At 36.0% G+C, this 14,225-nt stretch overlaps 1 protein-coding gene across 6 annotated transcripts in view; it reads right to left on the reverse strand.

The window, feature by feature from the left end:
• Positions 1-1,612: 1,612 nt before the first annotated feature.
• LOC104884094 (serine/threonine-protein kinase BLUS1) overlaps positions 1,613-14,225 on the reverse strand; it is a 33,948-nt gene continuing 21,335 nt past the window's right edge. For 3 of the 6 annotated variants that reach the window (XM_048637869.2, XM_048637872.2, XM_048637873.2), the window contains 12 exons: positions 10,639-10,707; positions 10,331-10,474; positions 10,169-10,242; positions 6,845-7,090; positions 6,624-6,715; positions 6,463-6,539; positions 5,141-5,260; positions 5,022-5,058; positions 4,889-4,935; positions 3,797-3,858; positions 3,631-3,682; positions 1,613-1,837 (listed from right to left, as the gene is read on the reverse strand). In XM_048637869.2, coding sequence (XP_048493826.1) covers positions 1,763-1,837; positions 3,631-3,682; positions 3,797-3,858; positions 4,889-4,935; positions 5,022-5,058; positions 5,141-5,260; positions 6,463-6,539; positions 6,624-6,715; positions 6,845-7,090; positions 10,169-10,242; positions 10,331-10,474; positions 10,639-10,707 — 1,095 coding nt within the window. In that variant the 3' untranslated portion in view covers positions 1,613-1,762. Of the gene's footprint in view, positions 1,838-2,636; positions 3,018-3,596; positions 3,683-3,796; positions 3,859-4,888; positions 4,936-5,021; positions 5,059-5,140; positions 5,261-6,462; positions 6,540-6,623; positions 6,716-6,844; positions 7,091-10,168; positions 10,243-10,330; positions 10,475-10,638; positions 10,708-14,225 lie in introns of those variants that run through there. The other 3 variants (XM_048637871.2, XM_048637870.2, XM_010668688.4) reach the window with 3 other exon arrangements.

Here is a 14,225-nt window from a genome sequence, read left to right on the forward strand (position 1 = left end):
AAGACTGGATTGGACATAAGACTTTTGGACATAAGACTTGGATGGACACATGACTTGATTGGTTTGGTAAATGTATTGGACTAATTACAGTAACTAAGATCAGTTTGCTCACCAACTTTGACACCTAAAAGACGCTAAACTCATTAGAATAGAAAAGAAACGGAAGTTCATGAACAATGAGTTTAGCTATCGTTTATTTCGAATTACTAGATCGTTATAGTTTTAGTTACGTATTAGTTGGTAATGTTATCAAGGACGTAGCACTAAAGTATTTATTTTACTGTTTAGGTCCCGATTTCATAAGCGGAACGTTCGATTAAAAACAGCGAAAATTCTCCGTTACAAGGTATGTACGCGTACTAGTTTAATTCCAAGTACTAGTATCATGATTAGGTTGCAATTTATTCTATTGGAACCTAGAAGCATGATAGAGAACGTTTGATTCTTGAGATTGTTTGGTAATATGTTTGTAATTTGAAGTCGATATGTTGCATTGGAATGCGTAATTCTATCGTATTATGAACATGAGCATTGTATTCATATTAATCTGATCCATGGTGTAACAAGAGTGTTACAAGAGATACGATTTGAGTAATGTGACTAAGTAAACATGTAAATGACTCTATGTGGTTATGAAATGAATGGACAATATTAAAAAGTGAATTATGGCAATAACTTGTAGCTGGACTCCCTACAAGTGATGAACAATGGGGGGAGTATGGGACTTGTTCTGCACTCCTACGCAGGCCTACTGTGACGACAATAGTGTCCTTATAATTTTGATAACTCAAGTAGGCGGAAGGTTCCGTACGATCTTGGGGGTATGCATACTAAGGTGATAGGTTGGAGACGGAATGAAACCGTATTTGCATTTCATCTAATAGACCAAGTTGTCTATTAAGGATTCAGTTGCCCGCATGATTCTAGTAAGATGATGGTGCCCGTTCGATGCCAAATAAATAAAGATTAAAGGATGTAACGTATGGTAGTATCATGCTTAGGATTGTTCAATGTTGCGTTGTTTATGTTCATATGCATTCAATGGTTCATTACGTACTCAACATAGCTGATTGGGTGTTATTATGTGTTTGTTGACCTGTGATGAACCATTGATGCTACACTGGGGAGCAGACTAGGTGTGCTGGTGCTGCTGCATGATATCGAGCATATGGGGGATAGTCTTTAGTATTGAATTTAAAGCATTTTGAATTAAGTACTATTGGATTTTCTAGGACTTAGATAAGTGGTTTGTGGTTTGAATGAAAGGGGCGTCGACGATTCCCGAGTTGTAGTTACATTTTTAATTTCGCTGCATTTTAGTTTTCGATGCAATGATTTGAGTTAACGTTTTTTTCTATTTATGCCTTGCGTTTCATCGCGACGGTAACACTCCCAAAGTCGATGCGACGTAGTAGTAGACGCGTATGGATTTTGGGGGTGTTACACATTGTCTTTCCATCTTCTCTCTCCACCCTCATAATAAGCTTCTTACTTTATTTGGGAAAAACTAAACCTTGAAAATCGTAAGCTTACAAAATCAATTATTTCAATGGGAATATCAAAAGTTGACCTTAATGACAAAACTAGCCAAAAGAATAATTGCAACATATGATTGCTAAGAAAAACTAAAAGTTTACTCTGCTTATTATGATAAATTAACAATATTTTCTACACAAATTGAATGTATATTAAGAGAGAATAAACAAAACATAAGAAATTAGAGATCTAACAACATGTGCAATCAAAACAAATAATAAAACAATTACCTGAGCTTCAACCTTATCTTCGTCATTTTTACCCGTTTGAATTTGGCAACAGATCTCGATACTATCAGCATCTAAGATGAATAAGGAGTAACATAAGATTAAATTTTTTTTCTTTTTTTGAGGGGAACATAAGATTATATTTAATGAAGAGTTTAATTAAAGAAGACCCATTACAACATCTTTTTGGGATTTCAAGTTTTGAGTAATAGAGAATGAAAAAGGATAGAGAAATGTGCGAGGAAGATGAAGGAACTGAATCGAAAAAGGGATAGTCATAACTGATTTTTATTGGAAACAAATAAGTTTGACTTCTTTTTCAAAGGAAGAAGCAAGTTCATTTTTTTTTTAAATGACATCATGAGTATACTTAGGCGGGAATAGATTAAGGAGAAATTCACAAGAGTGGGCCCAACTATTACCCATTTTCTTTTATAAGTCTCAATTATGGATTATTCCCTGCAGGTCCCAAATTTACCATGTTTTGAGTTTTATAAGTCTTGAATTACTTATAAACGGTTTAAAAGGTAATATTTTTAAACATTGTCCCCATTTTATAAATCTTTGTCACTTACTGAAAGTGTTTGAAGATGGTAAATATTTAAAAAATTTACCTTCTAAACCAGTGATAAGTAACTTAGGACCTATGAAAATCACAAGATAGTAAACTTAGGACCTGCAGAGAATAATCTATAATTGAGACTTAGAACAGAAAATGGGTAATAGTTGGACTCTCTTGTGAATTTTTCCATAGATTAACCATAACATGTCTTCTAGGATAGTTTTTTGGGGGAAAAGATGAATAGTGTATTCTCTTTATATAGTAATAGATACTAGATAATAGATAATAAGATTAAGATTTACAAAGAGACAAGACAGAAGACTTATATTATAAGAAAAAATAATTAAATCGCAAAAATTTCTATGTTTCCCACATATAATACAACAAAATTACGATGCAACTAAAATTGCAGCGTACACCGTGGAAGCTATAAAGGTCTTTCCCCAATATAGAGAAACTCGTCATCTAATGCATTGTCCCTGCTGCCACCATCCCCGTCATAGGGTCATTGGTAGAGCTGATAACAGGCAATACATTCATCCACACCACGACCATCTTCATAAGGGCACTCGATAACAGAGAATTATATTCATCCACGCCACCACCATTCTCACAAGGGCCCTTAAGACTGTTGATGATCAATCTTTTGCCTTTTCAGCTCCCTCGGCAAAAGCATTCAATTGCCTTTCCAGCTGCACAAATATTAGACGCTCAGACTACGACAAGTGCGGAACACCCCTCCTCCCCCCTTCCCCAAAAAAAATAAAATTTGAAGGGATAATAGGTCTTAAATACAAGAGGAAACCAGAACTCCTAATTACATGCTCAGCCGGATATGATGAAAATAGGAACCAGAAACAGAGATAAATCACATGCACTTCTGCATTTTACTAATTGAAAGCAATATCCACAAGGGGTAGGGCAACAGAAAGACAAGCAAATAGCAGCCAGGTCCTTTAAACTTGGGAGGACGACGCGTATTAGGAGAGCTAATAGCTTAACCCCTGTACGATGAGCTTGGCTTGGAATGTTTAGAACAGTTAGGCTAATCACTTGTAGCATCTCAATTACCAAATATCATAATTTTGCACTATGCAAAGCATGTTGTTAAGCTGGGGGTCATTTGGTGGAAGTGAAAACTCAGTCCCTTCCAACATGGTTGGCACTGGTGAGTGGTGACAATGATGGATGTTAATTATACCAGGAGCAAATTTGGCAACAATGTAAATATCAGTATGCACAATCTTTAAGTCTTTTGGTATGTCTATTACCTGCTTGAATATGATTATCAAGAATCCCACTCACCTGAGCATTTTTTAGCTTTTGTCTTTGCAACTCGTCTACCAAGCTCCCAATTCTGCCATGTAGCCAATTAAATTAGAAATACTATTACCAACTAAACATTACCAATAAAAGATTAGATGTCCACAACAGGACCACAAGTGCTCTATATATAGATCTCACATCATACCTCTGTTGCAATTGCACAACCTGAGCCAAAAGTTCGCCCTCCCTAGCAGATACCGGCAAAGTCTGCCAAAAGAAACACGTATAGACTCTTTTAGTATCAGAAAAGGATATAAGAATTGTGAAAATCTTAAATTAATGCCAAAAGGAATACTGTCAAAACTTCACTTCCCATATCGTATATTATTTTCAGGGAAGTCCCTGATGGAATCAAAATAATTAGGACTGACGGGGCTCGAACCCACAGCTTCCTTCCAAGTTTCGTCAAGTGACCTCATAAGCAATCACTTAGGGAACATAAGAACTACATCAAAAGGGTGACATGACCTTGCTATCAACAACAGAGAAGTATTCTCCTTTCTATTATTTTGGCCAAGTACTTTAATTGTCCGCATTTATGACCCATATTACTTCTATTCCCACTTCGATAGCCTGATATACTCCTTCCTGTCCCATACCACATTAATCTTTTTTTGAAAGAAGACAATGCCATACCCACTAAAAAAAAGAGGGAAAATGAGGTAGACTTGTCAATATGATACAAGAATTACTTCATTTAAGAAGGACACATGAAGAATTTTTCATAATCTATTTGTTCTAGAATTTTGGGGTTATCTACAGTAGAGTTTAGTAAAACCTAAATTTATTTGATTTTAATTTCATTCCGAATTTCGATAAGTTATGTGTAGAGATCATTGGGCTTAATTAATACGCTTTAAATAAAGGGGAATCATTGATGTAGTTTTAGGAACCATTTTGTGATAAACATTTACTCTGAAATTATAACATCATAATTTTACCCCCTGCAACATTTATGCATACATTAAGTACTAAGAAATTGATGAATCTTCTAGGATTGTAGAGTTTGAGAAACAAATTATGCAAATTTGTCAAAAAATAAAATATGTAAATTCTCTATAATTTCAACTTCTCTAGTTCCTTGTATTTCTTTTGTTTTACCACAATAATGGGCACAAAGGGCAAGAAATAAAGCGGGAAAATGTCAGAAGTGGGTGGAGCATTTGTCTTTTGTGCTTCCAAGACTATCACGGATTCAGATACATATCACGGCACATTCTAATACAAGTGGTTGTACCTGCGAAATGCCATTACTAGTTGCATCAGCTGACTCACAGAGATTGCCTGCATAGCTCAAAAAGATGTAAGGTCAACAACAAAAAAGATGCAAAAGAATCTGATTTTCACAGTAAACAAAATTAGTGTATTACCTAGCTCCAAATGCTTTATCAATTTAATAATTTCATCCTGAAAATGTAGAAAAAAACATATTTTAAGCACAATGAATCCATCAAGATTTGCTACCTTTTCACATCCTAAAAATGCATACCTTTTGCAGATTGTTTTGCTGCAAAATGTACTGCAAGGCTGGAAGGACTGCACTTGCAGAAAGGTGCGATGGCATGAGCCCAGCTGTGCATCCAAGAACAGAACTTAGGCAAGTTGAGTCCTACAGAGAGTATCATGGCAATGGTTATACTAAAGGTAAAAGTACTACGCTTGATACTGTAGATTTAAGAAGATGCATGGAGGAACATGAGCATGTTGTACGCCAAACAAGGAGATAATCTTTACAAACTAAAGAAAAAACCAAGTTATCAGTCAAAAGATTTCAGAGTTCTCGCTCCAAACATGAGCATGTTGTACTCAAACAAGGAGATAATCTTCACAAACTTGTACGCTGAACTTGCTTAGGTACTTTGTCTTGAAAAGTTAATCACTGAGAGAATGCTATAACATCTAGATGATTCAGTAAGAGGGGAAAAGACAATAATGGTACACTAAAAAAGCGAAGCATTTAAGGTCGTCACTTACTATGACAGAGAGGAGACGCATATCTGTTGAAAATTACTATATATTGGGTTAATTTTCATAAACTTGTAAGCTGAACTTGCTCAAGTACTTTGTCTTGAAAAGTTAATCAGCTAAGAGAATGCTATAACATCTAGATGATTCAATAAGAGGGGAAAAAGACAATAATGGTACACTAAAAAACTGAAGCATTTAAGGACGTCACTCACTATGACAGAGAGGAGATGCATAGCTGCAGAAAACTACTATATATCTATACAAATATATTAAAAGGCGTGCGTGACAATATATACACGTCAAGTGGCACCTCCACGCAATGTGTACATAAGTGACAAGTCATGTCAATTAACAAAAGTAAAATTAGCTTGCAACAAGATTTGAACCCGTGCCCTCTTGTAATTATATATGACACAGTTACCATCTCAACCAACTTTTAATCATAATTTAAGTGTCCACATTAATATATCTGTACCTTTTAAATGTTGAATTTTTCTTAATATAGTTTAATGGGTATGGAAAAAATGCGTATCAAATTTGTAAAACAGTACCAACTCGGAGCAACTCCCGAGCCCAGATACTAGTTGGGTTTGATTTAAGGGGGGGGGGGCGAGGGAAGGGGAAGCAAAAGTTTAATATGGAAATGGTGCATGTCTCTTCTTAACAGATAGAGGGAGTCTCAACATGTTTGCAGAATGTAAAATCCAAAATAAACAAAAAGAAAATCAGTTTCCTGTTCGATTACGGTTCACACAGACCTAAGCTTAGAAAATTCAACATAAGTTCACACAACACAGTACTGAATCACATGGGAGGTTTTGGGGGGGGGGGAGAAAAGTATACCTTTGTACTGACATCAGCTGATGTAACTTGAAAACGACCTTTCCGCTGAAAAAGAGACCCTTCAGAAGAATCCTCCACTGCATTAACAAAGGAAAGAAAAAAAATCTGAAGAGAAAAATCAAAATACTCAGAGATGTAGCAATTTTGGAGGAATTACAAACCTGACGTATTGTTAATTGTATCTCTCCTTTGACGATATGAAATCGGACCGCTGTAATTTCTATCAGCAGGATGCCTTGGATGAAAGCTGTCTCTATGAAACAGATACATTCGTCATATTAATCAACAATAAACTACAATTACAATTACTATAAATAGTTCCAAACCATTCAGTGAACTGATAATCAAGCAAACCCCTAAAAGAAGGGCAAGAGAGAATTACCTGTCCCCGTCACCAATTTGCTTCCTTGACGAGCTCACATTATCATATAGGAGAGGACCACTAAGAACCTTTTTCTGCCCAGTAATAACAAATTGTGGCAAAGAGCTACTCCGCATCAAGTTGTCACCATCAGTTCTTCCTGATTGCTCATTTTCACTTTTGTGCAATTGTATTTCAGCACATGTCAGAGACTCATTTTTAGAACCATTAGTCTTCATGTCATCTTCACCAATATCAAAATAGCCTCTGAAGGAATAAAAGGGTAGATATGGTAAGCCACAATGTAGCATTGATATGAAAAAGTAACTGAAAACGACAAGGGGGGAGCATCAGTTGTGAAAAGATAAGCAATATGGAAAAGTTATCGATTTTGATGTTCGAATTATACAAATCTTTATTCACACATAAAAAAGAAAGACTGACAGCGATAAAGGCTAATAAAAGAGAGATAGTGGCCTGTGGCTCAGTCTGGGTCCAGCGAGGATGGCTGACAGGTCTGGAGAAGCTTCTTACTCAAAAAGCTAGTGCGCAACAGTGAACAAGAGACAGAAAGAGAGCGACAAAGTAGAAGACTAGAGACATAGAATGTTAAGAGTAGATAGAAAGAAATGCATCTGAGGTCTTCACTTCTAGCTCCTAGAGTACCAGATAAAGTAGGTCATTTATTATTTCTATTTTTCTTCTTTTTTCCTTTTCAGTACAGTGTTACCTAATTGGCCAATTCACTAAAACCCAATCAGAAAAAGGTGAATTGGTACATCCCAGTAGGGCCAATTTGACAAAACTAAGTAGTGAATCGCATCATCGTCAAGGAAAGCAAATGCAGTTCCCATAATGCTTGTGATGTCGCATAAGTGGCTTATAACAGATGAATAGAACATATACCAGCTAATGTGACATGAACTTTGAAAAAATAATGACAAGAATGGATTTTTAACTTCAAATTTGCATTTTTCTAGTTTGAGAAGTTATCTTTCTACACAATATGACCAAACCTATCATATGATGGGGTTATATATTTGGTGAATGGATAATGTCTTCAAACATGTCAAGGAGCAGTTGACAATCAAATCCAAATTTCCCCATTTATTGTATCTGTAATAGTGCAATAAGAAGTCCCGGCAAGTCGTTCAAGGCTCAACTCATACACATTTCCCAACATTAAAGACCATGTCAAGGTCTTCTCCCTTCTTTGTGTGCATATTATATACTAGTTGCAATTTATGTTTTCCCTCTTTCTTTAATTGGTTAATTTTCACAAGGAATGGAACAACGGCAAAAGACCATTTTGACATGGGCAGTAACCGTTAAGTAACGAAAACTTGGTGCGAAGGACATGATTTTTATTGTGACAGTACATCACTTATTTCACGGAATGTCAAGTTTAAAATCTGTGATATAACGACCGTCATGTAATAGAACGGCCGATTTTTAATTCATTCCATGTACACTTTTTTGTTCCATGTATTAGGTGACTGTTTCAGTATGTTATAAGAAGGAAATGAGCTGTTTAACTGTTGTAGATCAAGTATGTCTACATGTTTCATCACCAGGAGATCTGACATTCTTGAACCTGAAAATGGTTCAACATCCAGGGTGGCTTATTTTGATGGAATCCCTACCTGTTTCTGGATTTTTCTGAAATGTTTGTAGCACAAAAATACAAGCTGCAGATTGTTACTGTTCTTCAAAGGTGAACAAAATGGCCTCAGTAACAGTAAGTGGTTCTTTTTAAAAATTAACACATGCATTTAGATCAGTATATAAAGTTAAGGAATTTTATACCATAACCCTGTGTTTTAGGTGTTTCTTTTCAAATAACTCCCACGTTTGCACACCTACATGAGCTAAACCCCAACATGTAAGATGTCATATCACTATTAGTAAGGTAAATAATTTTCTTTGAGGATACAAAGAAAGTTAGGGCTACAATCTCTCAAGGGAGACTACGGTAAACAACTTATTCAAACAATTTTACCCTCCACATTTACCTTTGGAATTTCCATCTAATTATCAAAGTCTTCTTCGTTTTACCTTTTTTCTGAATGTTTTATACTCCTTCCGTTTAACACAATAATCACACTTTTTCATGCTTGCCTATGTAAAACTTTGAGCATTAACAACTCTAATATGTATTTGTAATAATTGTGAAAGTTGATGTTTTTGAAAATACATACTAAGAAGAATCAAACACGATACAACATGAGAATACTTTTCCTAGCGTATAAAGCAGAAACGATGGTCAAGTAGTGAATGTGACTAGTGCCAAAATACAAAGTGTAACTATGCTTGTGAAATGGAGGAAGTACAATACTTCATTCTTTTTTAATTGCAACATTTTCCTTACTTGGAATTTTCACCCTAATTGCAATGTTCCCTTATTTGGTAACCATTCCGTCCTCTTGGTCCTATATTCTCAAATAAAAGTATTTTTTTACAGGGCACTTGACTTCTTATATTCTCAAACCATTCTGTCCTCTTGGTTTTTTTTTTTTTGCTCCTCTTAGTTTGGTTCGATTATACGCTGAATTTAAAGCGAAGAAAGAAGCATAATAATGGATTACCCGCCTTGGTCTTTGAAAAGTGGAACTCTAGTTAACAGTAATGTGCTTTTGTTTGCACATAATGGAGAGGAGATGATGAAGAACTCTAAAGAATTTTAGAGCGTTTAAGTGTGATTTGGTTGGAAAGTTACTAACTTCATTCTAAATTATACAGTTCTGATGCTAAGTTTTTTTTTATTCTTTTTTTTTTTGTCTAATTAAAGTAGTTAGTTACCCCTTTTCTTTTTCCTTTTTCTATTTTTTGGTGTCCCCCACCTCTCCAATATATAACAAGGGAGGTATCTTATCTCTCTCAGATGGGTCCCACTTATGTCTATCTCTATCTCTCTCCTTTTCGCATGACTTTCTAAAAAGATTTACCCCTTCCCCCATGGTGTCAAAACAAGGCCGCATCGTATCCTATCGCTCGTGTTCTAAAGCTTTTCAAATCTATCGAATCAATACTACCCGCATCATAAAGGTGTAAAAAAAACTGCGTTTCAAGTGAGTTCAAGGGATATCTCCTGGTGTGAGCCGATATATGGCGGTACGACAACCGCATCATCCCCGTTCCCGCATCACCATGACCATTACCGCGATCACGACGAAACTGCTTTTTCAACTATACTTCTACCTTGAGGAAAGGAAAAACCTAATATAAATGATGGATCCATTAAATTTATTGAAACGGCATCATCAATCCTGAATGGAGAGGAAGACAAAAAGCTTCTGGCTGAAGCCTCCAGTAGAGCAACATATATGAGATGAAGAGTAAACATACTTGAGTGCCTGCAGAGGTTGAATAGGAAATGAGGCCAGTGAACCCTCCAAGCTTTCAAGATCATCAAACCCATCCTGAAACAAGATGTGTGCTAGTCGATCATGAAGGAAACATTGAATAAAACCTCCAACCATAAGAAGAGGAACTAAAGACAGCTCTTACGTCATGACTATCTGAAGTGTTGGAAAGATTCGTCCCTTCAGAAGATGGTTTATCTGTAGGAAAAGAATGATCATCGATTTTGTCCTTTCGTTTCAGCCCCAAATCAGGGTTTTCAGCAATTGTACTATTATCGTCATCTTGAATCTGCAGCAAAACCTCAGTATTTAAATGACAATTCACACGACTTTCACTAAAGGACATAGCTGAATACAGACACAAGATTGGTGCATGTTCCGCAGCTAAACTTGTATATAGACAGCCTTGCATGACAAAGAGGTGGGCGTAAATGCAAAAGAAAAAGAGCTTACAAGGGCTGCCTGACTCTTCAAATCTTCCAAGTTAAAGTTCCAGGCACTGATGCCTCGAATGTATTCTTGCTGCACAAAAAACAAAAATAAATATCATCTGGAATCCCGAATTAATGATGAAATACGCGCATGAAACATTCTCGAACATCTACTCTACAAGTTATAGACTAAGGAGAAATTGGACATGGAGAGTAGCTGCTAAAGCAAACAACTAGAAGCTTTTACAACTAGTGGGATGGAATTTTCCGCAACAAATAAGAAGCCCACACAAAATATACAGAAAGGTAACAGACTTGAGGCTTCAACTAAAGATGGAGGAAATAGAAAACAACTATTTGAAAAAGGAAAGATGTAAACAAAGATCAACCACTAAAACCAGAATCATAGTAGTTCTCTATACAAGTACTATGTTATGGTCACAGATGATTTAACAAAAAGATATGTTATACTGTGATGCACTAACTAAACAAGCCTAACTTACTCACATACAAGAGGCGGGGAAATAGAAGGGCAGATCAGCAATTTTGACGAATGAGAGCAAAAAGAAAATTACTTGGCAAGAGTTAGTTATTTGCTGAGTTGCTTGTACAGGAGATTTTAGTTTCTAGAATAAAAAGGGAGTGAAGGTAGTGGAGAAGGGTATGAGAATATTGTAAGGGAATTGGAATTGGTAGAGTGGGACCCCTCGGAAGCTCTAAATCTGTGGACATTTTTATCATCAATATTCAATACCACTTCCTCTCACTTATCTTCTTCTTATTTCTGTTTTAATTCACATTCTCACTCCCCCATTGTTACTTTATTGCTGTGTTTGTTCTGTGTGCAAGGTAAGCGTGAATTGAATTCATCACATATAGTTGCGTAAAATCACTTCCAAACCAAGTAAATAGCAGTAACCAGCGTAACATAATTCCCTAATCTCCCCACGAACTGTGATCCGAAAAAAAGCGAATTTATGGTCGGTTTTCCCCCATTTTTGTCCCATTTTGGGTGAACCGTGAGCTGAAAAAGCGACTTATATAGCGAATTATGTTACACTGCCAGTAACGTACATTATACTCCCTCCAATATACTTTTAGGGTGCCTTTGGTTCACATAATAGAAAGGGAACAGAAGCCATAGGAAAGCAAAACCATCAATGGAACTCAATATTTTTGTTTAGTTATTAAATTGACAAATGGATTCTAATTTGACGTAATAGTGCTCAGTTTATTAAAAACAGGAAAGGAAAACAAAACTTTCATGATCAATCTGCATATTTTGCCCTCCATCCAAAGCCCCCACTACCTTAATGTAGATTTATTGTCTCAGCCTCCACAACCTTCTTTCCTCTGAATCTCCACCACCATCTCTATTATACTACTGATTCAATCAACTCATCATTTTTTTATTATAGCATGATTACAAATCTTGTCCACAAAGAGAATTATTTTATTATCAATGGCGACACGAGATTGGCGGAGGAAGAGATCGTCGACGACCAAACAACAATCGAATAAGTTGAGAGAAGAGAGGAGTTTAATGGCAAAAGAAGGGGCCAATGGGAAGATTTATGAGTTGATGGAAATGGCTAATGTGTTGATGGAAATGGCTAATGTGAAATAAAGTATAAGTCATTGCGTTGTTCCCGCTCTACTTGCTCCAACAAAGGATAAGAGTATGGGCCCCGGGGCATGGAGGATGTGGTCTGTGGACTTATAGTAAAAATGCAATGAATTATCATCAGATTTACCACTTGATGCATATTTAATTGAGTGGTTATATGATCTCAAAGATAGATTTTACGGTGTGAATGTGTGATAACCACCAGATTCAAATTAGGGAGGAAATGAGTGGAATTCTCCCCTTCAAGATGAAGCGTGATCTTTATGAGGTGTTTAGTCCTTCCATTTGGGCTAGCATTTCATGAGACTAATGAGCTGAGCGTTAAAGGTCGTTCATTGGTCATCTCTTATGACGTGCGTTTGGAGGACATAATGGGGTTTATCAAGGACAAAATTCAACATAATAACTCCAAAAAAAACAATTTGGGTAAAGGTTGACGTGTCAAAGAAGCGACATCTCACATGCGTTGTACCATATTTTGCCACCATCACAACTTATATTAACAAATTGGAAAAGATTCATTTCATAATTATAAATTTGAAATTCAAGTAATTCAAGAAATATCCTATAAATTTGGCTGAAATAAAAACCTTTTAAACCTTCTCTTCTTATTTTGTACAGAGATAATAGATGCTAAACATTGAAAGTAGCTAAAATTTGAGTACAATACTATATTCTTAAACGTTTTGGAAACGGATCGTAGCGGCTAGTTTAGTAAAATAACAGTTTACTCATGTCATGACCTGAATACAAATCACACACAATGAACTGCCATTTTTGCCTGAATGAGGATTTGTATATTGATGCATTAAGGAAACAAAAGTTATTCAGAAAAAAAGGTGTTGAAATTTCTTTTCCACGAAAAAATGGTTACTTGAATACCCAAAACGAATATCAGTTGATCCATCAAAGGAAAAGCAACATCTGATTGCCAGATTTTACCCCCATCACAGAGGTGCAGTCTTTCCATGTACATGTGAGGTCAACCCATAACGGTTTTGACACTCTTTGTGGAAAATTTGGATATGGAAGAAAGGAGGAATGGAGGGACCATTTTACGCAATCATATAACTTAATTCTCTCTAACACATGACTTCAGAAATGTTTGGTAACATGTCAATGTAGACCAACTCATATCGACTTCCTTTTAGTAAGGAATACGAGTACGAAAAATTATCTTAACTGTAAGATGATATTAAGGGAAGGATAAATATGAAGAATGGTACATTCAAAAGTTATCTAATGAGGTTCTAGGAGAATCAAAGGAAAAACCACAAGTGCAATGAGCATGGGGATACAAAATGTTGTAATGAGGACTTAAAAGTAGCATTTGAGATGAAAAGAGAGCGTTACTTGGCCTCTAGGAAAATGTAGAGTATTGCGATATACAAGGATAATAAAGTTAAGGCTTGTTCGACATCAGAGCAAAGGTATATATGGATGTATACGACATATTAGACTCGAAAGATGATGAAAAAATAGCTACAAGGAGATAAGTGACGAGGATTTCTATAAGAAAGCGAGTGAGGATCTTTGTCGATTACCACAGAAAATAAATTCTTGGTTCACGCAACTAACCAACCCATCTTTTGAGATAAATTCTTGCTCATTATATTTCTTCTCCGACCAATATAGTAAGGTTTTATAATGTCGGCTCGTTTATTCTATTTTCATTCTTTTTGTTTTATTGTTAGCTTACTAGGAAGCAAGTGGAACCCCCCCACCCCCTCAACCCCGCGCTGCTTAAAGGTTTTTTTTCAAATTTGTACTTAGGCTCAACCAGCACACATAAAACTTTTCTTATTATAAGTTAGTCAAAAACACTCCCATTGCTTATTATCCGATCACCTGACTAAATATTTTCTTTTTTCATATACTTGTCTCATCATAAGATCAATCTCTACGTCAGTTTCACACTACATGCGACATGTTTCTTCCTGAAATGTTCAATAATACTTGCAACATTTCTTTCTTTCGTAAAC

Source organism: Beta vulgaris, chromosome 4 (assembly GCF_026745355.1).
Source record: "Beta vulgaris subsp. vulgaris cultivar EL10 chromosome 4, EL10.2, whole genome shotgun sequence".
NCBI classification, from domain to species: domain Eukaryota; kingdom Viridiplantae; phylum Streptophyta; class Magnoliopsida; order Caryophyllales; family Amaranthaceae; genus Beta; species Beta vulgaris.